Here is a 27752-nt window from a genome sequence, read left to right as displayed (position 1 = left end):
TACAGTGAAATAAAAACTTTGGAACACAAGGAGTATTACTGAGAAACAAACAGACCTTTAAGATGAGAAATATTGAGTAGATTATGCTTTGGGCTTGTGGTTGAACTTTTTAAGTTAATAAATTTTAACAGCAGGATAATAATTAAAACACTTCCAAAAACCACAATGGGTCACTTTAAGAGGAGAAAGTTAAAAAGAGAACTGAATAATTGCCAATCTCTGACATAATTGCCATTAGAAGAAAGGTCTCCGAAGAATATTGTGCAGGTTTATAAAATTCCTAACAATTTATTAAAAGTGTCATACCACCCAATTATACCAAATACTTAATTTAGATTAAATATTGGGGAAAAGACATTTACTGACTTCATAGTTTTTCATTTTTTACAAAGTTTTCTTTTGGCCTTTGATTATCTGTGCTGGAATGTTTGATTTCTCACATTTAAGAATTGTTAAATGTCTTCCTTAACTGAGTTACAGAAATTCAAAACAATCTTTATCTCAAAGAGCAGAAAACATTTAGCTTGAAACAAGATGATGTGATTTTTTTTTGTCAAATGCTATGAAGTGTTCTGCAAAGGTTGTCTCATGTCAAGCCAATGTCGAAGAAATTGTGACATTACACGGCTGAGATGGAGAGAGCTTAGGTGCCGCTCAGGTTTTTGCTCAGATGATAAGAATATCAAAGATTTGTTCAATAAAATTCAATCAGAAGTGGTTTCTATTGGTTTAATCAAACTTTGGCTTCAAAGTTAGTTTATGAAACACCTTGTCAAATAGATCTTTGTTGTTTCCATTTTCATAAATTATAATGGATTGCTTAATTGATGTTCCATGGCCTTGACATCAAAATAACCTAATTCAGGCCACTTCTTTGTGTATTGCTCCTTCTGCAACAAATAAATAAAAACTGTCAGTCGCATTTTAATTTACAAACATTTTGTGTTTGGCACATTGTTAGATGTAATTAGTAGATTAAAACAAAATTAATTTGCAGGACATAGGTTAAAATGGCATTTAATATTTTGTATCCTTAATACAATTCAGGCAAGGGGATTTGAACAAATCCTTAGCTGACATTTCAGATGTGGGATCTTCCTTTGCTAAAAAAAAAAAAACAACATATATATACACTGTTCATTGTTTTAAAAAGTTTTATAACTTCTCTGTTCCTAATCAACAGCTTCAGAGTGCACATGGAATCTAATTATACTATGTGGTTGCCACAAAAAAAGTAGTGAGATTCAAATACACCCAGCAAACTTGATGTCAGCAGGGTTCTGATGCATGTTCTGTAGCAGAGTCACCAAAATGCCCTTGGGCTTAATAAGTATTCAGTGATTACAAAAGTGGAGCCATTCAGTCACTTTATACTGCACCAATTACATTATGCCGAATGTGATTGTAAAGCCCCTGTCTTAAATAGAGTTTTTCCCTTATTTTGCTGTTTTGTCCCCTTTGCTTTTATCCCATACCTGTAAAATAACTCTTTTATATTAACCTGGAAGAAATGAAATACTAAACTATGTTAAAGTAATTTATTATTAGGATGCTGATTATGAGTTTATTTGCCAGTCATTTGCAATTGCAAGATTGAACATTGCAGTATATTGTACATCATTACTCCTGGTGAAACCAAAACAATTCAGAGAAACCTCCTGCTTATGAATGTCAGTATCTGTGACAGAAACTCAATAGAAGCCTCATATATATATATATATATATATATATATGCTATTATTGAAGAAATCACTAAAATTTAAAGGTCAAAAAGACATTTATTATCTTCTAACAAATCAGGAAAATAAAAATACAACTCTGAATAACAACTGTTCCACAAAAGGTAACCAAATGTTATGAAGTAACAATAGACAATAATAACTTGCATTTCTTATTATAGTTTGGAGCCAAATATGATCTTAAGTTATTAATTTGTGTGGAGTGCATTTTTTATTTTTATTTTTTAGAAAACCTCAGGCTCAGAAAGACAATAAACATGTCAAAGTGACAAAAGTAGGACACTACACATTTCCAAATTGATTTTTGTTTTTACTTTTAATTTATTTTTGAACACAAACATGTTTGCAAGGGGAAAGGAATCATTAAGTTAACCTTTCACTCTTTGTAATCTGGCTAACAGCTCTGTAGCACGCTGCATCCTTCTCACTCAGCTCAGTCGTTAAATTCTGTATAATTACCATTCATCTGAGGCATGTTCTTAGCAATTTGCAGATATAACGAGCACCATATGGTTGTGATTGGGCCGTATCGAGATGGAGCAGCTAGATACATTACATGTCTGCAGTTTTATACTCAGCTTGTCCAACAGGTGTTTAAAAAATTATGGATTTCAAAGCAGCTAAGGATAACAAGCAAATTTGTCTTCAGCTTATATTCAGCTTATCCTAAAGTCAACTTTGTTCTGCTGTGTGACTTTTAAAATCCACAACACTGGCAGTCTGAAAGTCAATACAAAGCACTTTCAACAACATGGCATCAATTTAATCTTCAGCATAAAGTTGGCTACATAGGCGAGAGAGAAACCGTAGTTTCACAAAAAAATTTAAGGAATATATGGTCTCTTCAAACAGATCTAACTAAAACAAATTTGTAAAAAAGATCTTGTGCGATCTGTGTTTGTGATGTTTGAGTTACATACCTTTACCCCAGAGGGTGTGTAGGTGGTCCTTATCAATGGGCTGGTTCAGAATGATTAGACAAATCCTCTGTTTGCCTGAGATAGAAAAACAGCGAAAATAATCAGAGGTACACTGATGAGATGGGCGTTTATTGAAGAGAATGGAACAAAAAGGTAACACATTATTATATCATTTCATTTTTTAAGATAAGTTTTTAATGCAAACTGGAGATTATTTGAGGGGCTATATGAGACCAGACAAGAGTTACAGAAATAGATATTGCTTAACAAGCTAGAAATCAACTCTCAGAAGACACTGAAATAAAAAAAAAAATCTACAAGAAACATTTCAAAGTCAGTTTTATTTTAGCTGGGTTCGAAATGTTTTCAATTAGATCTAATTTAGATTATCCAAAGATAGCCTAAATCGCCCATTGAGTATTCAGTTTAAGCAATAACTTGTAGTAACTACAGTACTTTCATTCTCCTTGACCACGGTTGCAATTAACACCAAAGTCCTTATCATTTGTCAAAAAATAAGGCAAATCTGTGTGCACATCTGCTTGAACACATTTAATCCAGTCTCATCTGAATACCCTGACCTTCGTCATGCACCAGCTGTGGGTACGTGACCAGAAAAAGCACTTTGAAAATTGTAAAACAGGACTTGTCATCTGCATCTTTCTCTCTCTCTTATCAGAGTTCCACCTTGTTTCTTTGTCAAAGTCTTTGTCTCAAAGAACAGGAATTTATTTATTCCCTCAACCCCTCATCAACCTGCTTTAAGCTTCCCCTTTGCTCTGCTGCTAATGCAGATCCCCTGACTAGTACTTTAAAATTGTAACCTATCTATCTGCAGGAGATGGGTGGGGGCAAAAAATCTGCATTTATTGACAAAGTAAAGGAAGAGCTGCATGGAAAAACCTTAATGGACCATATATGAAAGCATAACCTTTTTCCACCTTGACTTTAAACTTTTTATTCCTTATTCAGTTATCTTCTCCACTTGTCTGCACTACGAGCGATTCTTATTCATTTTTAAAGTCAACTTCAAAACCAATGGCAAATGCCATATTCAAATGCAAGCCACGTGTTATTTCCTCAAAATTGTATCTACAGGTCTGGTCAGAAGTTTGGCAAGAAAGTCTTGCTAAAATGAGGCTTTCAATATGCAGTCAGGCTATCCTTTTACCAAGGTGTGGAATACACAACTTTGACATTTTTAGTGGGCATAAGATTTCACATTTTAAATATGTTGTTGATTTTTTTTTTTTTTTTAACTATGCAGACACTTCTTTACCAGTGTTCCATTGTGTTTTACCTATAAACAAGTTACTGGCACAACTTTGGGTAGATCTGTAACCACCCTTCTCCACAGTATTTGGAATCAATGTGTTATTGGACACTGAACAGTGACCTAAGTTAGGGTGACCAAACGTCCGTATTTCCCGGGACATGTCCATATTTCACATCCTGTCCCGGGCGTCCCGGGTTTTTTTTAGAAAGTGAGGAAATGTTCTGTTTTTTAAATTACCTTCATTGGACCATTAAATTTACAAGCACTAGGGCACTGTGCACGGCGCTGCGTGTGACGTAATCCCTGAGCCGCGTCAGTGCGGGCAGCCCTGTTCTTAATCAGAAGATGGATAGCGTGGCTGTTAGTACGCCAACAACATGCCAAAGTGCAAATGTATGTTTACTGACGATTTACAAAAGAGTTTCCCTACTTTCAGAACCGGTCGAGAGAAATGGGAGGCCTTGTGCAAAGTGTGCCCATGTGCCTCAATTCTTCAATCATCCAATCCAATGAATGAAATAAACAGGCTTTCCACATTAAATTTACATTTCTTCCAGAACTAGCCCAGAATTAACATGCTAGTGATGAAAATGTGTGAAATTGTTATCTGAACTTTATGCAAAGTCAACACTCATTACTGTACAATGACGCTAAAATGTTTGCAAAGAAATCTTTCATGCCAATGGTACAGAAGCTTGAAAAAAATAGCAACAAAAGAGAAGATACATATCAGATATTCTTCAGATTTTATAAAATTCCAAAAGCAAAATGACTCGAGAAAACAATGAAACTCTCTTTTTGGTTTTGTACATTTAAGTGCAAAGAATTTATCTAATCTTTGTAGAGAATAGTTGAAAATATGTACCTGTTTGACATTGTTGCAAAGGTGAGCTTAATATTGTTATAAAGTTTACATCACTGGAAGGTCACTTTAAATACAAAAGTTAACACCGCATAGGAATGCTAAAAGAAAGAGAATGAAAAGTAGAATATACAGGTAAAGGAAAAGAAAGGAAGACACAGGGAAGGGTAGGTAAGAAGGATAAGAAGGAGGAGCACATTTGTCAATCTTGTGTTCTAATTGGCTCCCAGTGTACAGAGAACAAAAGACAAACTCAACCAACCGTGACTTTTCAGATAACCCTTTGTCACATAAGCATCCGCCTCCCATACATACACTAGCACCCACAGGAGGAAATGTGTGGCCTTTAAAACTCTGTCTTCAAAGAAATGTCACCTTGAGATTCTTCTAAAAGTGCCAAACGGCATAAATAACTCAGAAAACAAAGTTGAACACACACACACACCTCCACACACTCACATGCACACAGAAATTCAATAAATAAGAAAGCATCTACTTAAGGAATTGCCATTTGTGATTAAGATTAAATAATAGTCTGACTTGTACTTTAGGGATGGAACAATAAATGGAATGTCAGCCTTTTCTCCACGCAGAGTTGAAGATGTTTGATTCAGAAAGTTAAAACTAAAGCAATGCGATCAAGAGCGGAAATTGCCACCGCCATTATCACACATCAGGATGTGGGTAAATTTGATTAATTTGACAGGTCTCAGTGAAAGTTGTGCAATTTACCAAATGTTTCTGAGCTGCTAATTAACAGCTGCTTTTGCCATTAGCAGTTTAAGAACGACTGAGTAGCATAGAGGGTTGCTATGGTTTTTGTTTGCTTGTTTTACTTTAATGAGCATTAAAAATGTAAGTTACATAGTTAGTTTTCTGGTTTTTGAGAAGAGAAATGATTCAGTGTTGGGATGATCTTGATTAGTTATTTTTCAGCTGATCTATAGTTATGGCTGATGCTTTATGACTATTGAAGTCAAAAATATGTATTAATATTTCTTCCCATTAGCAATACATTACATCTTGAACCTAATGTAGAGAGAGACATGCAGAAAACTGCAGAAAAACACCAAATACATTAAATATAGGACTTTTGTGTTCTGGGTAACAAGTTAATGTAAAGTGCTTCCACCCTTATATATGAAAAAAAAAAAGAAAATAATTTTGAAATCAAAAAGATTTGCCCAAAATCTTATCTAGCTTTGTCCTCAGTCTTCCTCAATTACATCCCTAATAGAAAATCATAAGTTTTTTTAAGCATTTACATGACTACATAACATGCCTCATAGAATAACTGACAATTTAAAACCATTAATGTTGGATTATCAATTTGTGAAAAAAGTGTGCAAAAATAAGAATTAAACAAAAAACTGTGACCTAATATAAACAAACTGTGCCAAACCTTGAATTTTGTGAACCACTCCACTGCACCACAGTTATGCTGACTAATAATTGTATTTACCGTTTATTAAAAACATGTATCTTCACATTAGTTCTAGCCAATTATTATCAGGCAGAGCACAGCAGAAAACTAACTTGTTTTACAAAAAACAACACTTCAGATGTCATCATGCATAAATATCTGAGATGAAAACATTTCATCTCAGATATTGATACATCTCAGAAAACATTTCTATAATGTATATACTGGAGAAAAGCCAGCAACTGACAAAATCTACAAGTTGTTTTGTTTAAATTTAATAATTTAAATAAGTCAAATAAAATTATTTCCATTGCAAGCTAGTTAAATCTTGTTTGAGAACTTAAAAGCTTCCATAAATTAGGGTTGAGATTGGTAAAAACTGACCAAACTATTTTTAAAGAACTTCTAAATTGGGATGAAGCTCACTGTGGCGTTCTCCAGACTATAACAGACAAAGAGGGTGGATGAACAGACCATTATAATAGTGTGTATCTCCCATTAGGCATGCTGCTGTGCAGAAAAATAAATGTCTGAGGTAGAAAAGGATGATGAGAAACTGCATCTGCATAGCAATAATGTTAGACATAAACAATGTTTGACCTTTACGATTCTTTCAGATGTTTTTTTATTATAAGAGTCACCCGCTGCTTCAACATCTGATTCACAGCCAGCTGCAGCTTAAGTGTCAAGTTTACCAAAACAACTTGTAGATTTAAAGAGCTGCTAAAATGATAGTGAAATGATCATAATCTTTTCATGAATATAAAGTCCCTCATATCGAACGTCAAGAATAGCAAACCCAACACAGAACCAGTAAACATATTACTCATCAGCCTGAAAGCAATAAAACAAGCTGGCATCTGTCTTGAATTAATTTTTTTTTTACAAAACTATCTCCAACAAATAAAGGCAAGTTGAATGTTTACTCTTCTATTCCTTTATCTGCTGGGCTTTGCCTATTGTAAAACAAAACATCACCACCTAAAATGCCATGTGATAATGTAGTATTGTAAAACTAAAAATAATTTAGACTAGATTATGCCAGACTGGAAACAAAAGCTGCAAGTGTGGTTTGTCACACTCTTAAGAACAGTTTTAGACCCAAGAAACAGAATAACGAATGCCAGCATGCAAACAAAATGACTCATAACTCCATAGTTCCTTTGCACAACAACCTCTAGCAATGCTTTTTTTACGGGTAGATGTGCACACTGGGATTTTAAAATATAGACATCCAAGGGATGCTTTTATATTCTCTTCTGAAGGTTGAGTCTACTTCCTGAAAGAGGGAAAACTGAGGAAGCCTTAGAAATTCCTTCCAAACTGATCTAATGGCGGGAAATGCATTTTATAGTATGGTGGAAGTGGTGAAAAAATATTTTAATAGTGCAGGGTACTGAAAACCTATTTAATATTTAATACCAAACACAACAAATGTGTAAGTGCTAAAGGTAACTTATTTATACATGCTTGGTTAAATATTTTTTTTCCAGTCTTTGAGATCCTCAGACTTTACCCTTGTGAGAAATTCCTTATAAAGGTAAACTAACAAGTTCAAGTAAACATATCATTCACAAAGTCGGCTGAAGCTGCTAATACAGAAATGGATGTATTTTTTGCAACATCAACATTCATTTGCAAGCTGAATGCAAAAAGGAAATCAGGAACAATTCCGTTTGGCACAAATTACACACAAGGAAAAATGTCAAGTATATAACATATGCTTAATTCACACTCAAGTTGACACTCGTCTCACATTGCACTTTAATTTTTCCCCATTCCAAAAGAAAGACGAAAAAACTCATTACCTGATAACACTGCTCCATGAAAAGAAGGCTGTGCATAGAGAGCAAGACGGAACAGAGAAAGTGAGAAACTAATTAATTCCAAGAATTCTTTTCCTGAGCAGCACTCTTCCTTTATTGTGCAATGTGCAAATGCAACAGGCACACAGTATGATTAAGGGGGCATCTTTTCATTTGAAGCACTGAAATTGTTGCACCTTTTAAAAGTAACAGTTGGATGATAACCCTGTTGAGCCTAACAATACCAAAATTACTGTTCAAAACTGTTTCACCAGGTTAATGATTTTAATCACATTGAATTGTAACACCTATTGACTTAACTACAGCTTATAGTCTTTGGTGTGACTCTAATGGGAGGCTACATCTAAACTTTGAAGCATTTGCACACTTGAGGACATCTGTTGTCCACTGCCCTTTTCAGCTGATCACCTCTGTAGTGCCTAGTGCTAAAAATATGTTTAATCCTGTGCATAGCAATGTGCAATATTGTTTCTGTGTAAAACATATATTTGGAATTGTGAGACAAATTTCTACTTTTGTCGGACGATGATTTCTTAACACATTTTATGAAGATTTTAGATGGGCCTTCAGGTTTTATTTGGCAAATAAAAACTATAGTAAGGACATACATAAAATTACAGATTACAGATTATTGTTGTCAACTACAACCAGTCCCTGTTAAAAAGTTTCTGCAACTCCGAGGGGCTTAATGGCTCAGTTGGTAGAGCGAGAACACCATTTAAAGGGCTTGTAGTCCTAAATGCGCCCTGGGTTTCATTCTCTATCTCGGGCAATTAGATGCATTTCTTCCCCTTCTATCTTCTTCCTTCCTGTCCATTACCTGTTCAATAAAGGCCACTAAAAAGTAACAAAATAAAAATCCTGCAACTGCAACTAGCCTCTTGGGAGCTTCCCTGACCATTTGCTAACTCGTCTTTCCAATAACGAAGAGAAGAAATGTCCGATTCTTATATTGTCATTGTTTTCCCATGATTTCTGTAATTATTTATGACTGCGTTAGTCGTCCCATAGTATCTAAATAACACTAACATTGTGTATCCACGGATACAAGTGGCCTATTTCTCCATATGGTGTCTGGGCTCTCCATTAGAGATAGGATGAGAAGCTCGGTCATCCGGGAGGGACTCAGAGTAGAGCCGCTGCTCCCTCACATCGAGAGGAGCCAGCTGAGGTGGCTCGGGCATCTGGTCATGATGCCTTCTGGACACCTCCCTGGTGAGGTGTTCCGGGCACGTCCCACCAGGAGGAGGCCCCGGGAAGACCCAGGGCACACTGGAGAGACTATGTTTCTCGGCTGGCCTGGGAACGCCTTGGGATTCCACCGGAAGAGCTGAAACAAGTGCCTGGGGAGAGAGAAGTCTGGACCTCCTTTCTTAAGCTGCTACCCCTGCGACCCGACCCTGGATAAGCAGAAAAAAAGGGATGGATGGATGGATTGTATGTCCTTCTCCTAAAATACAATGATATCACACTAAGCCTCTGTGTAACCTCTCTGCAAACTTTAGATGTTTGTAAAAAATGCCAATGGTTGGTTAAAGGGTGTGCACATTTATGCAACCAGGTCACTACACCTTTTCACTATTTACATTTTACCCCCAAAACAGATTTGCTTTTGTTCTTTTTCAGATGAATTCCACAGGATACATTTTACAGATGACTAATTGTGGACATATTTTATAAATGCAAGAAACTGCTAGCACTACTGAGTAATTTCATGGTAAGTGCATGCCGTTCACAATAAAAGATGAGGAAATAGCATCCCTAAATACCTAACAATACTTTTTCTAATAAAGGTGATACAAAAGCAATTATACACAAATGTTGGTGATTATATCTTCACCAGTTAAGCAGGTCCTTTAGTAATTACCAAGTCAAGTGACATTTGTTTGCTGTGTACTCAAAATAAACAGCAAGATAAATTACTAAGACAGTGAAATCAGGCTGGAGGAACAAAACAGTTAATGAGAGGCATTTGATACACTGAAAACCAAAAAATAAGCAAATGAAACAAGAGCAGTTTATCTCAGGCTGACAGCTTGAAAACAATTACTTTAAAACGACAGTCTGAAGCACACTGCATCAAAAATCTAAAGCTTTTGTTAAACCACTGTACTATTTTTGCCAATGATGATGCAGATATCCTATATGACATTCACTTCTATGCCAAGTGTGGATAAAATAATTTCAGTAGATAGTGTACTTGTTACCGTTAATCTAGTTGTCATTCAGAATGAAAAGCTTCTGAAATTTAACTATCTGGAGACACCAGTGAGAAAGCACTCCAACACAGAACTTTGTCCACGTTATTGTTTGCTGCCCTCTTTGGATTCGCAACGTGGACCATTCTCAAACATTGTTTCTTGTAACAACAATGTCATCAATAACCAAGTCCAGAAACACAAGTTATAGAGGGTTGGTCATATTTTCAGAATGAATACTGATCAACTGCTGCAGTGACTAAAACGGTGACTATGAGCTGTAAGCACTGGGAAATCAATTCTGAAGTAGAAGAAAGACAAAGTTAACCTGCATTTTGACACCTTGACTTTACTCAAGTTCATATACCATAGGAAAATAGCGCAGACAGGACCCAAAATAGCATATTGGTTGGAAGGACAACTCTACTCAGTCATCAGCTTTGGACAAAATAACGAAAATCATTCATTCATTCAAGTTTCCTTTAGAACAAGACCAAAAGGGTTTTTTGATGGAAGTCAATGGGTTTATTCTGTTCTGTCAAACACTGTAAAGTTGATTGCAAAACAGCAACTTCTAGGTTTTTTTAATGTAATTTGAAGTTATGTATCCATACTATAGTCACAAATGTAATGGGCAGAATTAAACAAACATAACAAAGCATTGTCCCAGACTTTGCTCACTAAACTAGCTTGTTTGTTTTCCAGTTGATCAACCACAGAACAAGCAAGTTTGTCTTTTACCGTATAAACCAAAACTTTTTAGGCATAAATATTGCCTCTGAGAAGCATTTGTTTGTCACAAAAGTAATCTGTAAAATGGGAATTTGCAAATAGCTGAAGGGGAAATGAGCAGTCAGTCATCAGGCTTATCCCAGTAGATTGCACATCCCGAAGGCAAAGCTGTTTACACTTTAAGTCCAAATTTATCATATAAATTTGAAACTCCTATATTTATTAAAAACTCTAATTCTGCCTTGGTTTAAAAAACATACAACACATTGTTAATTGTTCAAGAAGTAGAATATGTTATATTCAAAGACACTCCCAGTCTTATTCTTCTATTTTCTTTATTTCAACAAACTTGAATAATTATATTATTATATATGTTTGTCTTTCATTAGCAATCAAACACACAATTTGGGTGCAGTTAAAAAGAAATACTGTACAACAGGGGAAAGTAGGAAATTGGAAAATACTTGAAAGAGCTTTGCTTTATTTGAGCTTCATTTGGCAACATTTAAGTTGAACTCTATAAGAATTTATTAAAAAGCAGAAAGGTAAATCAGTCTTTTACATCTTTCATACTGAATGTAAGGAGAATCAGCATTACAAGCTCATGTCATGGCTGGAGCATACTGTTGCCAAAAAACAAGTTTAGAAATGAGTGTAAGTAGACTATCACAAGCAAATTTAGGCATAAAAGCAAAAATAGGCATACAACATGTAGACGTATGCCTATTTTGCAGGCACAAAGTAATATTTTGGAGTGAATAGGCCACCTTCAAAAGATTTGTGGAAAATGGTGTAGTTTTCCCTCCTATACCATAAAAAAATATTACTTTCAGACATTCTATAGATGTCTGAATGTATATATATTTTTTACATGCATTAAAAACTTCACAACACACCACGTGAAGACATCAAATTACTGACTATCAGCTATTTGGTAATCACTTTAATAGTAAAAGAAAATACTTTCCCAGCTTGTCAACCTTTTGCTTTCAGTGTTTTATTGCAGATGAAAGGACAGCAGAGCAAGTCAGATGTCTTAGAGACAGGCTGGCAGTAACAAAGGACTCACTGGTCTGCTTTAAGTAACCTAACATCTGAGAAAGTCGCTGGGTATGCCAGATGGAGTGAAAATAAGTAAAGAGCAGAACATAAAAAAATGCCAAAGACCTTCAGAAACCCCGGAGAACTAAAAGCTCATAACCACATTGCACAGAACTGTAGCCTCAGGAAATGCAACAGAACAGATGAGACCATTGTATATATTGAAAAGGTGTTCTTTCCAAGTATTCAGATGAATGAAACGCATCTGATCAACACAGTGTACAATTGTTGTTTTTTTGAACATTTGCGACTGCTGTATACCAATGAAACCAAAAATGGGATCAGACAGGCTCAGACAGAGCTGAGTGTGTCGAGGATATAGCATGTGGCTTTCAATCCTAAGATCTCTATTTTTATCTTTCTCTCTGGAAGAACAATATTCGTAGCTTGTGTGAAACCCTCACAACATAATTAAATTGGGACAAAGATGGGAAAGTGCTTTTTTCTTCTTTTTATTAAAAAAGAAAAACCCAGTAACCTTCTTTATTACTAAGTATATTACAGTGAATAGATAATCTTGTGAAGTAGGAACTTCTGTCACCTTAAAAACACGCTCTTTATAAAATGCATCAAATGAATGACAGAATCAAGAAATGTAACCAGCTGTACTACAAGACATGTCATAAAACTACAAGTGCCTTTCTGTCAGCTCTGCAGGCCAAAATTGTTGTACAATCTCCTTGACCTTTACTGGTCTGGGTAAAGCCTGTCCTTAGGCTTACATCAGGCTCGATTCCTCTGCTCTCTCCCCCTCTCTCTCCACTCAGAAACACACAGAGAGACAAGCAGACAGACACACAGACACCACCTGGGAGCTCACAAACTCCTTGTACCAGCAGCAGTGGCTAAAGGCAGCTGTACCCAGCTTTCCTCTCAGGTGTAGAGAAAAGCAGAAGAATTTCTTTCTCCAAAGAAATAAGGTCAGTTTTTAAATTATGCTTAAAATCTAAGGCACGTGCTACATTTGGAGATGGCTACATGTTGTGGGTGGTCTTTATGCGTTAAGAATGTCAGTAAACAGACAAAGTGTCTGAATAAAGTTAACAATAAAAACAATTTGAATTTGCAAATGGCTCCTTTTGTGAGTCAAATTAAAATTGCAGTGTTGTGTGAGCAAAGTTATGTCAAATGACATCAGGGAATTAATTCAAGAGTAAGCCTGCTTATTACTTTTTGGCAAAATTTTAAGAATCAAGCCGTGTCTTCAAAGTACATCAAAAAGACGTAGCCAGTACATATACAGAGAGGTGTCATCAAAGGGCAAGTGATTTGTTTCTGGAATGTAATTCCCTGACTGTTCAAAACAGAAAGAGGAAGACAAGTGGGACAGTGTTTTGAAGCATGCATTTGATCAAATGCAGACAAATAAGCCTACACACAGAGGCCAAAGGTGAACAACACTGGTTTCCTTTTTTACAATCCAATATATTGCAGGGAAACCTTGTCTGCCTGTTATGTAGATGCTGTCTTGACATGTGTTACCCAAGACTTTTGTGCATCAGCTACTCCTCCCATGAGACACCTCTCTACAGAAGCTGTTTTTTTTTTTTATAAGATATAGTGTCACCCTGCATAAACTGCTCAGAAACAACTAAAGTTTCATAAATTATTTCAAAAATTATTACAGAGTTGAAAAACTTTAACACATTCTTCAAAAGAAAAAATAGTCACCATTGGTTTGGAAACAGCAGACCCAGCAATAGCAATCCCAAGAATTTAATCCAATCAAATCTGTATGTGAGGGTCTTGAAACCAATCCAATTTAGAGAAACCAACCCGAAAGACCAACAAGACTCAATAATCTTGTAGGTTTTGTGAAAAATTTCTTGAAGCAGACACGACTGCTTCAAGAGTACACCATACTAGATGTTGCGTGTCCATGCCTTCATAGATCAGATATCTTCTGAGCTTATTGCAGATTATCACACATTACAAATAAGAATGTATGACAAGGCAAGATCAATGGCTTACTGGGTATTTTGAATCAAAGGTCTGAGTTTTTAGCCTCACAACTGTGTTTCTCATTTTTATGGCTAGCTCACTCTGGTTCCATTTGCTGAAACGATAATGTGACCAAAGGCAGTTCATGGTCTGGTTTTAAAACTTAACTGTCTGTAAAAAGTGCCACCCTTTTCTTAGTATTTAGACGTAGTGTGATGGAATACCAAATAGGATAAAATGCTGACATTGTCTCATGCTATCTAGATATCAGGTTGTGATCCAATTTAAAAGAAATCTTTATTTTAACTGCTTCAAAAAATGATTACAACCCTTTCTTTAGCATTCACCAAGAAGGGAATGTACAAAGTAATGTTGCTTTCACCAACTACATGTTTCAGCATTGAAATAGAAAAAAAAAATTATCCACGCTCACTAATATGGAAAATGAGAACTGCTTATGATGACAGATGGGCAAAGAAACATATCTAAATTAACTTTACGTGAAAAATATCAAACATAACATTTCAATTGGTGACGATGGCAAAAAAAACTAGTAGTGTAGCTGTTTTGAGAAACCAACTATAAATACATTTTCAAACTAACTTTAGCACTGCAGCAAAACTAGCTTCCTCAGAAAGTTAGAAAATTAGTTTACAATTTCCATTGGCCATTACTTTCAAAATACAACAAAGAAAGCAGGCATGACTGGGGACAAACCAGTTAATTGACCTTAGGTCTGAGTATCTGGCTACATGGTTGTTTGTCCTGTGTGTCTGCTTGGCCCTGTGAAGGACAAGGCAACCTGTCCAGGGTGTAGAGTACCCCATCTATTGCCAAATGACCACTTAAGATAGGACAATATCAGAGCATAAAACACTTCCATAACACTAAATAAAGGAACTTTCATGACTGATAAAAAAATAAATAAACAGCATACATGTATTAACTTCTACTCTGCCATATTTTTAATGTCACTGAATGGAGTACAATTTCTTAACTGAAAGTTTCTCCTGTGCTGGTCCTCCTAGGACTCCATAATCTACTTGGCTATTGTGGATGATGAATATATCCAAAGAAGAAAACTTTTAAATATAAAGAAAGCCAGTAATAAACAATCTCCAGTTCACACACGAGTATAATTATGCTATTTACTATCTTTCAAAACAAGAGCGAGTCATTGGACATACTAGATAAGTTAAGTTATTTGCTATATCAGGCTTGAAGTCTTGACTGCATTTTTCTACCCCATTTAGTGTCTCTTGCACCTGCTTACCACATGAGTTTTAGAGCTTTACCTAAAGGGTAAGCCCACATCTCGTTAGACCAGCCCTTTTTACAGACACGCATTTATGTTTAAAAATCTGTTGCTTTAGAGAATAGTACCTGAAGGCAGCAGACAGTCCAAAGGTGTCCACTCTTGATCCATGATCTGACTGGTCAAAAGGTGAGGCTAATCTACAGGAGAGGAGGGGAGACATGACTTCTCAAGTTCTGGTTTCAAATTAATCAAAGAAAATGTCTCTATTCATAATTTATATATTGCATTCCTGAGGGGGATTTATCCCCAGAGTAAAAAAGGAACAACACTGTATCTGCAATTCCAGGCAGAATGGCTGCAAATATTTTACAACATTTGTTTGTTTTTTTTTACTATCAGAATTATACATTTGAAAAGCAGCAGAGGAAGAATCCACCCTTCTTTTGTACTGCAACAGCCATACAAATAAATAGATTTTTAATGTTAATTCCACATGCACACTCTTAGGCAGATTTTTGCATAGAAATAGAAAATTGTATAATTACACTTTAATTGTTCAATTTGATCATTAGTTTGGTATTATTTCTAACAAAACAAAATGCATTTGAAATTAGTGAACACCTCGTAGTGACAAAGGTATATGAAGATAATTAGTCTAAAGCCAGAAAGCTTTCTTTCAATTCTTGCTTTCATAGAACAGAAACACAGAAAATAAAACATATTCAGCCTGACTGACCCTCTGGCTTTTCAAACTTGTGAAGCATAGTTTTGAAATTTAGTTCAGGAAGCAAACCAAAGTAATCTTAAAAGACCATGGACATCAGAAATTTTTATTTTTAATAAAATAGATTTTGATTAAATGATTGTATTTTATTTTTACTTAATTTCTTTTATCAGACAAACAAGAAGTAACATTCAAACACTATGCAAAATAACTGTGTACGTATATCTTTACAAGGACATACTGAACAAGCAGTGCATATATAAGTGACACTTTAACACGGGGTCATAACGGTGTTGAAGCTGATACCCAAGTAAATGAGCAACTAGCATAACTTCTAAACAACTACTAGTTGTTGAACAATACAAAGTGAATTCAGTTAGCTGAAAATGTCATATATCTAAATCAAAAGTATTTTAGGCATTCTTCATCATCATTTACTTTATTCCAGACACAATAAATGGTCCATAAAGAAACATAAAACAAGAGCACAGAGTTAAAAAGCTTTTCTATAGAGGCTTAAATGCCACAGAGTCCATAAAGTAGACCCCGACTAAACTTTTGTGTTTTAGATCTGTTACTGTAATTAAATTGGTATTTGATTATTCTCATAATATGTTTTTGCCTTATTACTTTCTTTAAATTCAGAGGTTCACATATTCTTTGTAAATGGCAGCTTTGGTTTTAAACTGTACGATTTAGATAAGCTTCTGGTATCTTTCCACAAGCTATTCATAATGGTTTGAAGGTATTTTGGCCAAACAGGTACTGAGACAAGTTTGCAGACCTCCTTCCTCACACACACACACACACACACACACATTTTTAGCACTGTCAACTAATTTTTTTCAGGATTGAGATCATTTATGCAGGGCTTCAAGAAAACTATTCCAAAGCATTGACTTGGTTGTCTTTAAGCCACTTTCTAACTAATGTAAGAAGTCAGGAAATCCAATTTGTACCAAACTTCAGACTTCAGATATTGCTTTAATATTTCTACCTTTTTCCTCATGATAGGCTACTATTTTTCTTTCCTCTTGCAGCAAAACACCCACATAACATGATGATGCCACCTTAAAGAAAATATGGCAATGATACATAGTTTTTAAAAGTCCTATTTTGAATAAATATGTGCAACTGAACCGATAACACCACTCGTGTTACATTACCAGCTTCCATGTAAACCATGAAGCTCAAATGAAGTCAAGTATTACGCAATATTTTCACTAAGAACTTGCAATGTGTCCAAAGCAGGAATTGATTCATTTCCACCACATCCAAAACAGCTGCGATTTTAACGCTATGACACTCCGATAAAACGCCCTTATTTCGCCATAAATACAGTCAGCATACTCAGTATTACATTCCGTCTTAGAACTTTAAGGTTTTCATTTTGATAACGCATTGTAAGCCAAAGAAAACTTACGGAATGAAGCAACTTCCTCATGTGATGTTTAAGAGAGTCAACAAGCGCGCGAAGAGCAGACAGAGACACCAAGCAGGATGAAGGAGCAGCTCTGATTTGCTATAGAGACACCTAGAGGCTGAATGTATTAACATGTGCAGACATAAATCCTTCAGAGACGGCTCAATTTTTATGCTGTTCAGAGCCATCACTTCTGTATTCCTGTTTTCCCTCTGATTTACAATCACTACCTGCTCTTTCAATAAAACACACACTGAAATGATTAAAAGAAAGCATGTGAAATGTTAAAATGTAGTCAACCAAATTAAAGGAAGCTGCATAAATGTCAGTGACCCACACATAAGTGGACTTTAATTGAAAAAGGGTTATTTTATGTGTATTTCTAATAGAGTTTAATGGTGCATTAACAGTCAGACAATTAGCTGCTCCATTGATCCTCGTATAGAGGGAGATCTAGCAAGTCCTGTCTTGTTTAAAGCAAGGTGGGTGAACCAGAAACAATTCTCTGCTATCTCTGCAGCACTGCCCTCTTAAACGTGGGATTAAATTGTCTTAGAAGAGCAACATGTTTTTATCAATATCAACAGCATCCCAGGGAAGTGGCATTGATATCTAACAGTGCCTGAAGAGCAACTGATGTATCCGAGGACACCGAGCTCTTGAGATCACATCTTGTACTTGTTACAATTTGAGTAGTACGTATTTTTATTGGTTTATTAGTCTCTGTCATTGTTTATATTTTTGGCATATTTAAACGCTTTTATCTTTGAACACTATGCCATAAAAATATGCACATCTAAAAACACACACCGGTAAACAAACGTCACAAAAAGGCACATTAGATGTGTCTGCTTGCTTCTGATTTTCTCTAACAGCAACAGAAGCACTGTACAGTGAGAAAGCAAATCTATCTCAAGGTGAATCCACTCCGGAGGCCCGTTAAAACAATCGCACTCTCATCAATCAGCATTCTCCTGTCTCTCTGACATACTGCGCAACTGCACAACTGATGCAAGCTTGGCAACACACAACAATAAGCTACACACACATGCCCAGAGCTGCCATGCATGCTAAGGGAAGTCATTCATTCTGTGGGCATGCATTATAAATACGTCTATGAATAAATTCCAAGCTGAGTGCATTCTTCATTGGCAGTTTTTTTTTTTTTTTATACCAACCCCCTGAACGTTTGATCAAATCTTGCTTTCCTCACTGCAGCTATCCAACTACCCTTTCTTTTCCATTAATCCCTCTAATATTTGCCTTTTTTCTCCTTTTTTTCCCCTCTTTTGGACTTTTCTGTCACTACGTTTACTTATTATTTTTTTGTCAAGCTCAGATACTGTTGGGATTCACCTTTCATTTTCAGTTATTCTGTTTATTATTTGAACTGCATTCTTTTTAACTTGAGTATTTTGAAAGGCTGGTGGGAGAAGTAGCAAAACAACGGAGATAAACGCGATGACAGATATTTTGTGATTTTACAAGTGGAGGACTATTGTAAAATTTTAAACCAGCAATTAGTGAGCAAATTAAGAACTAAACTACATACAAATTGTTTGGTTATGGATTGCAAGTATTCTTTTTCCAGAAGGCATGCTACGCTCACTTCCACAGACTGTTTTTTTTATTATTATTTTTAATTACTCATATATGTAGATCCCAGAGTTACCAATTAGACGAAATAAACAAGCAGATTTTCAAGGAAAGTTTATAAAATATCTAATGGCATGCTTCTATAAACAAAAAAATATGTTCTTATTAAGTCACAAAGTGTAAACATCATTAAACTTCAAGGAAGAGCTGGAGTCAGTTATTACAGAATGTATTTATGTTATAAATAAAATTAATGCATTCCCTCTTGACTTCTGCTGCCTGGAAATGAGTGCAAGTCAAATAAATCTAATCTTGCCAATTAACCCAACATGCATGTGCTTGGATGGAGCACAAATACCTGCTAAAAAACTGAAGCAGGCACAGAAAAAAAATAAACACACAGAAATAAATATGAGCCCAGTACCTTTTCTCCTGCAAGGCAACAGCAACATTCAGATATCTTCCCAGAGCTTCTTGACCATTTAACAGTGGGAGTTCAAAAACGGTGACCCTTTAGTGTGTTATGCTTTTCACATTACACAGTCTAAAAGTTCAATAAAGCTATAGAGAAATGAAACACTAATTTGCGCATCAACAAGTTGGGTAAAATGTGAAGTAATGCCAGGTAACAAAATAACTTCCAGGATGAAGCATACAAACAAAAGATAATTAGCTAACATAGAGTGTGTCAAGATCTGTGACACTCTTATAATCACAAAATTCAATTCATTTCAAAAGATCATGAGAAGTTAAATAAACATAATTGCCAATACTCTGGTATTTGGTGGTGCAATAAATGTAGAATTTAGACTTGCTTGTCTTTGACTTGCCTATTGTCTTAGTGCTTAGATTTGACTTTAATAGGAATGCTTTTCATGTTTAAATAACACAAGTTAGTCTCCTTGAGATGTGATTGTGTTATTTTTTTTTGTTTTTAGATTGCTGCTTGAAGTCAACTAGAAATCAGCAGTGACTCATTAAAGTTGTTTTTGATTTTTCAAGGTGGCAATTTGTCCTATTGTAATGGCAAAAAGAACAATTTTTCCTAAATTTCCCCCATTCAGTGCTTGAATTATGTTGCAACATCTACTTATGTTGAAGAGGGCTTAAACCTGGATAATTTGAAGGGTGAAAACATAAAAAAATGCTTAGTTGGAAAATGTTTTGAAAGAAAAGCATTTCTTCTATGAAGTGAAACCTTTTCCTGCCCTTCATTTTTCTCTTGCTTTTCACTTTGTCAGTCATAATCTTCTCTGCTTTGTGCCTCTAATAACCTACATTCTTTACTATCTGAGTCAGGGGGGCCAGTTCCTGACTTCCAAGAAAATAGCAAGGCAGTCATTGGCCACAAATACCTGTGTTAGCTGCCTTAGAGAAGACACCAATGCCCTGTAATTTTTCTCTTAAATGACCAACCGCTCTTAGGGGCTGCAACAAGAAACTACTGCTCTTAGCATCTGGATTTTATTTTCTCGTCAAGGTCTTTCTGCGGTGATGGGAGCTTGTTTGTCCTGAGTTCAATTTAATACTCCTTATCAGTGGATACATGTGTCACAGTATTACTCCTCTGACACATGGCAGAAAACACCTGTTATTGGACTAGATAATGAGAAAGAAAGAGGGAGACGCAGTGGACTGACATGTAAATGTAAGCGTTAACTCCCTCCTGTACACTCTCTCTCTCTCTAATACTCCCTATCATTAGCTCGATTCCATCATGTCATTTCACTTCCACATCTCCTATTTTTTCTTCTCTAAAGTGCTTTTTCCTTGTCTCTCTTTCATTCACTTTTATCTGCCTTAGCCTTACATCATAGAAGCCTTTTTCTTCTCCTGGCTCACTTTTGTCTCTTCTTTTGCCTTCAGCTTTATTTCACTTAACTCAACCTGCCTGCTCATTTCTCTATGCCTCTTGGGACTCAAATTCATGCAGCAGTTTTACTTTACTCATTGATTTAGTTTCTTTCTGTGTGGTGTACTTGGTAAGTAAACCAACATTTGGCTAGTTCCAGTAAACTTTACCCGGCTTGTTGTCAGCCCCTTTAAGTTTGCTGGTGTTGATGAATTTGCGGGAACTGGGGCTAAATTAGACACTTTTCATTTTTGCCTGCCAATGATGATGACCCATTTTCTTATATTAATCTACAAGATACAAGAGCATTGGAGGGTATTAACAAATGCTGATGTAACCTGATGCCCTGGCCAAAGTGTAGGAAAACAACACAGTAAAGTGTTCCTTCTTGCAGGGAGAATTTCTTCTCAGAGCTCAAGAAAGTGACTGACTTAATAAGAAAATGCAGGATATAAATGAGTACATTTAGACCAGTGCTTCAAGCAATCACTTGGAACTTAATTGTCACTTAATTTACAGTAAAACATTGGGAAGATGGTTGATTTTTTGTCATACTGGCTATGTACACTTAGTATTGTGGCCATCTATGTAAATGCCGTACTTTGTAAAAATGTCAAATCAAATACTTAAACTTGCTACTCATATTTTCCATCTGTCTTGAGGGTCTGGTTGATGAATGGATGGGCAGATGGCGCAATAAAGGAGCAGATCTAAAATGTTCATATGGGTTTATTCTAGAAGTCTCTCATGTGAGAAATGAGTGTTTCTGCTGGTGCGTGTTACGAAGATTTGCATCACATAGCTCAAACAGATACTCAGTTATCTGAGGATGAGGGAGAAAGAAAAAAAAAAGAAAAGAAAAGCTAGAACGGAATTGACCTGCCAGAAAATGGCTGGAAGGCTTCGCGAGAGAGATGCTGTGGGCCCTGCCAGGCGCTGAGAGGGATGTTGCAGATGGTGCCTGGAGATGCCACAGGGGAGGAGGTTTCTGAACTCCCTGCAGTGCCTATAAACTGGGGCTTGTCACAGGGGAATGAAGGGAAACTTTTCTGATTTATTTTGGACAGGGTCAGCATTACATTTGAGGTTCATCTTCCTGCAACAATCTGCAACAACTGCCCGCCGAACTGAAATACAACAGTAAAGTCACTCAGGAGAGATGGTGACGGATTAAAATATCAATATTAATCTTTCTTTATCACAAAGCTGCAAAGGAAGGAAATATTTGTCAGTATATCAAACTGGAGCAGATTTGGATGCCACCAGAGGCGAGAGGCCAACACTTCTGCAATGGAGGTCAGCAAACTTTTGGATGGCAGTGATTTGAAGAGTAAAAAAAAAAAAGGAAAAACAAAACAAGCTAAACATGCAGCACAGTTTTGAGCTATAGCAGAATTGCTTTTATTCCTTACAGGTTTGGACTAGCTCAGCACCCAGTTTGATTTGCCAGAGGAAAACTTTGTGTAGATGTCATCAGGTTCATGCAATGTGCTGAAAGACCAAATCAGCCAGTTTAATTTCTATTTCGAGGTCCAGCTGGTAACTGGGTGATGTCCAAGATAAGGATGTAAGGTTACCTCTAGGGCAGAATGGGAAGAGATGGCCACATTGGATCTTAGTATGAGGAAATTCTTTATTAAAATAAAATAGCATTGCAACTTGGGCAATGTTTGTGTCAGTGAAATAAAATGCACAGTTTTCTTCATTTGCAGTTGTTTTTTGTCTCCAATGTACTATTTTGCAAAAATATTTTTCCTAACATGAAATTAATAAGCTGTCAAGGATTTTGTTGGTTTACAAATTTAGCCTGCTAACCCTGAGTCACAGTCTTATTGTGACCTTATTTATGATTACATTTCAAAAATGAGGATGTACGTAGTTAAGGCCTTTTTGTAAAACTTATTTGATTTAAATATTTAAATTATTCAATTGAATGTAAGAATACTTTATTGATCCCAAATGGAAAAAAAAACAACAACTTTTGTTGTAACGCATAATACACAGTTTTCTTGAAAGAGCTGTAAATGCTGATTGCTGTTGGGGTGGGGGGAATCTCCTGTCAAAACAATCTTTAGAAGAGGATGCTGAGGGTTGTGCAAAACTCCAATTCCAATAAAGTTGATTTTGTGTAAAACAAAATAAAAACAGAACGCGATGATTTGTGAATTCAACATGTCAGAAAGAAAAATTGGAACAGCATGTATTACATCATTTTTCATTTTAACAACACTCAATAAGTGTTTGGGAGCTGATAACTAACATGGATTATTTGTAGCTAAAATAGATTTGAGGCTGGTAAAAATGTTTAAAATGAAATACATGTTGATATGTGAACATTTTCAAATGAAAAAAAAACTATATTTTCTGGAAAGTATCCCAATTTCTTCATGTGACTGTAGTGGTAGGAGTAAAATTATTTTCTTTATGTCTTGCCATTACATTATGAATAAACTTAATAGCAATAGTAGATATTTCATTAAAGCAAATCATCATCATTCATCTAAAGAAATCAGTTCAGTATCAGTTTACAGATCTTGTCCTCAGATCAGCCCAGTCACTGTATTTGTGTGTTTTCTGTCGTGCTCTTTCCTTTTTCATACGTGCTACAGTCCTCAAAGCATCATTGATCTTTCTCTCCCTTGGCTGCTCAGTCTCTTGGGTTTCTCTGTTGTCTAAACACACAGGCCAACAGAAACTCTGACAAAGAATCAATCAGTTTAATGAATGAACTGTCTTAAATTTCTCTGTTGCAATTTCTCTAAAAGACTATTTGCAGAAGCCCTCTAGTTACATTTTGTCCTTTTTTCTCTTTTTTAAACATATCCTTTTATCCTTTGAATCCAACAAATGTATCACTGATGAATTTCAAAAGGCTTCAATTGAATTTTTTTTTAGACTGTCTGCCTTCACTTCTGAAATATTTCACTACAAGCTATAATATTTCAGAGTTTTAATAGTTCACTAGGTGCATGCATGAGGAAAAATACATTGATTTTGTCTTTCCAATCAAGACTGTTGATGTGCCTCAGCAAAAGCTGATGTAGGAGTTTTTCTTAATTGTCTTTGAGCAAGAGCTCCAGCCATCCTTTCAATAAAACTTTTATTGAATACAATTTAAGGTAATTTTTCAGGACTAAAATCAAGTTAACGTAGGATCTATTAATTATTATTTGAATGAGAAGTTCTCCCAAAGATTTAACCTTTAACAGTACGATTAAAAGCACCACGGTTTTGCATTATTTCAGAAGCTCGCTCAGAAATACTGTTAGAAATCCTAGACATTTTTTTGCTACACAATCTGGACTGTTATTGGTAAGTGTTCAGATTGAACAGATCGTCTCAACGTTGTAACCTATTTTCATGGGGTGAAACCGAGGGAACACCTTAGGTGTCAGTAACACTGCAACCGCACTTGCAGTGTTAACAGCAGGCTCCTTTCATCTTTGGCAGTACAAAGGACAACCATTAAAAGCAGCCCAATTCTGTCATCACATTTTATTTCAGTTAGAAGTAAATTCTAAATAAAATATTAAAGCAAAATGAAATGTATTTTAATTTAGTTTTGGCAGTCTGAATGTGTAGGTTGTGAATGAGTTCATGTTTATAATTCAACAAAGGCATCAGATGTTTTTTTGGATTCATTTTGGAGTTAAATACAAAGAAATTCTGGATGTTAAGGCGTCTCATGTCAAGGTTCAACTTACAGCACGACAACGGATGTGCAGCTGTAATTGTGTTGTCTCAGTGAGGTTGAATTAAAAAATGCATGCCACACTTTGAAGATGTTTTATTGCAAAAAATATATATATATTTAGATATAAATGAAAATAAATTAACAAAAATCTTTTATTTTTAACTTCACAACAACACACTACTTTTTTCAGTGGGACAGTCAAGTATAATCCCAAGAAAAAACCTTGAGGTTTGCGGCTGTGGCATGGCAAAACTGTTCAACTGATACAGTCTTAGTGTGTGGCGGCATCCTAAGTTTCCTTTAAATGACCACATTAGGCTTGCATATTTGTGAGGAAAACTATTTCTCTATCAAAAATAAACACAGTCTGCTTCACACACAACAAATAGGTGCATAAATGTATTCAAAGAACGTTAATATGAAACACCAACATCCAATCTGGACCAAAAAAGTGCTGCTACTTGTTCTTAAGCAGGAGAAAATCACTAAAAGTCTACAAAACAGAATTAGTGCAAAAATACCTAACATACCACAGAGTGCTATTTACAAATGAAGTTTTGAGATTTAATGTTGTATTTAGTTTTAGGACAGATAAATGATTTTCCTGAAACGGTAAGTTGTGTCTGTGCCATTAGCACATTGAGCAATATTGATTGACAGCGATAAGACACTCCTCTTGGCTCTGATTGGTTGTAAGTGTTGTATTTCTTCAAATGGCAAAAGCAGGTCAGGGAAGAGGGGGAGGAGACTGATCTTATCACAGATTATCTGTTTCATATTACATTGTCACAGCATTGCAACAATTTCAACAAATATGTAAAAAAAACACATTTTTTGTAAAAGTTACATACTGCAGCTTTAAGAGTGAGCTCATCCATAACTATGACCTATTGCAGACTCAACTCAGAAATACTGCAAAGTTTCCAAGGTTAACTAGTGAGTAGACTTAAAATGGGAAACTGGACAGGGTCAGTATTACATTTGAGGTTCATCTCAATGGATAAAGGTCTTGTCTTGCCATCCAACGAAAGAGCTTCAATGGTAGATTTTTTTTTTTTCCCAGGAAGAAAAAAAAATTGAATGATTGTTATTCCTTCCCCTCTTCACAGCTTGCCCATGACTTTAAGCCTGGAAGCCTTGGTGCCAAGTTCGGGTCACTAATCTTCTGGTTAGCACTGCTTGAATTTATGCACAAAATGCAACTAATAGAGCAGGGACTTCAGACTCAGCCCGGCAGCAATGAGAGAACTTGTGGCAGAACTTCAATGTAATAACTTCTATTGATAAAACATGTTCACAGCTCATGGCAGTGCGTATATAGCTTCACATAGACATATATATAGGCATATATACAGTATATAGGTATATAGGCAGTGGGTTCACATAGCTTCATCTTCACATGCAGCAATCTACAAGTTGAAGATTTTTTAATTTACTGTGAGCAGCATCTGTTTAAATCTTGAGAGTTAGGTCTGCATCACCTTTAATTACATTACTTTAGAGCAGAGCAATGATGAGAGACATTTTCTATACATTCAGTCAGAGATCAGGGTGCTCCAAATACGGATATAGAGTATCTGCTTTTGAAGCTCATCATAAATTCAGTATAGGTTTGCATAAAAATATCCAACACATTCTCACTCCCAACTCGTCATATATTGACGAATTGGGACGATTTCTGACCATGCGTCAACTATTGATGTGAAGGGTTCTCGCAACCGCTGCTGAAACCTTCAAAACCTGACGATTTGGTTAGGTTTAGGGCAAAAATTACGGTAAGCCATAGGGTAAAACCCCTCACGTCACATATTGACGCGAAAGGGGTACCCTGCTAGGACAGTTAGAATTGCATAAATTATGTCTATTTCCTAAATACCAGAAAACTAAATCAAACCGTCATGGAAAATCCAGGACAATAAGAAGAGGAAGAGTGGAATGGAATACTCTTCTTTAAAGAGTCTCAAAGAGTATGGAACAACACTTTACAGTCTCTGGTGGCGGCCCTTTTATTCTACAGTGAAACATTAACATACTGTAGAGTCTGTATTGTCTTTGTCTAACACAGCACTATGAACATCATTCAATTAAGTTGAAATTTGCAACTGGAATGTGTAAAATTATAAAACATTTGAATTGTATTCATATTTTTGCAGGGTACTTTATGTGTTTTGCTGCCATGCTTGCTCAGGAAATGCAAAGTTTGGGTCAAGCAAAACGTGGAAGAAAAGCAGAATTTCTTGGAAATCAAGAGATAAAATGATTGACTAGATTTCAATTCTGCTTAGTAGAAAGATTTTTGTTGTGTCCTTGAGGAATATATGAAACTTTAAAAGCTTTTGAGTAGAGGTCCAGGTCAAACAGGGACATTAATCCTCCCTACTGTTTTTGCTCTTATAGGGCTGGTCATGTGTACTTACTTTTTGCAGATAAAGGTAATGGGATACATATAGATTTTTTGTTAGCCAAACTCAACCCTGTATTTGGCAATCAATATTTCACAGGCATTTTTGCACTGTGCCCTTGTTAGTATATTATTACATCCCTCTCTCTCCACCTAAATAAAGAAAATTCTTTGAGCTAACAGCTGACAGTTTTTGGAGCCAGTTTTTTCTTTGTTGCAGGCATGAACAAAAGTGAAATGGACATAAAATAATTTAAGACCACCTGACTCATCTTGGACAGGACTTTGAAGTCTTGTTTTCTGATGTAGTAAAACTTCCTATGTTTGTTTTTTTGACACAAATGAGAGTTTAGTGATAGTGATGATTTTCAGACTAGGGATTTTTTTTAAGAGCAGAACTGGTGGGAAGAGTGCGCACAAACTGAGAGGCTGATAGGAATGCAGGATTGTTGTTTTGTTTACAGACTGTTTCTCAAAATGGCTGCAAAGACTTCTGACATGAGAGAGAAGAGGTTGTGCTTCTCCATGTTTGTGACTAACTATTTGTGAGTTGTAGAGGGGGGACAAGCATTAAGTGGTAGCACCTGTCTGGATTAAAAATGAACAGGAAGCAAGCAACACATAGCAAATACGGTCAATAGATTCACCATCATGCGTTGAAGAGACACATACCAGATCACTCATGTAACCTGCCTGATGAGGAGATAAGGGATATGCTGGAGGACCGCAGCAGAGTGGCTGTGCAAATCTAGAGAGGGCAAGGAGCAGCAGAAGGAGGAGAAGAGG

At 35.9% G+C, this 27752-nt stretch overlaps 1 protein-coding gene across 2 annotated transcripts in view; it reads right to left on the bottom strand.

Annotated features, from left to right (window-relative positions):
- tpk1 (thiamin pyrophosphokinase 1) overlaps positions 1-17543 on the bottom strand; it is a 72046-nt gene extending 54503 nt beyond the window's left edge. For both annotated transcript variants that reach the window (XM_028005092.1, XM_028005093.1), the window contains exons 1-3: positions 17424-17543; positions 15402-15473; positions 2660-2734 (exon numbers count right to left, since the gene is read on the bottom strand). In XM_028005092.1, coding sequence (XP_027860893.1) covers positions 2660-2734; positions 15402-15444 — 118 coding nt within the window. In that variant the 5' untranslated portion in view covers positions 15445-15473; positions 17424-17543. The remainder of the gene's footprint in view (positions 1-2659; positions 2735-15401; positions 15474-17423) is intronic.
- Between the last annotated feature and the right edge of the window lie 10209 nt (positions 17544-27752).

The sequence above is a fragment of the Xiphophorus couchianus genome, chromosome 21, assembly GCF_001444195.1.
Source record: "Xiphophorus couchianus chromosome 21, X_couchianus-1.0, whole genome shotgun sequence".
Lineage (NCBI taxonomy): Eukaryota > Metazoa > Chordata > Actinopteri > Cyprinodontiformes > Poeciliidae > Xiphophorus > Xiphophorus couchianus.
The sequence above is the reverse complement of the archived record's forward strand: the minus strand, read 5'-3'. Positions and strand labels throughout refer to the sequence as shown.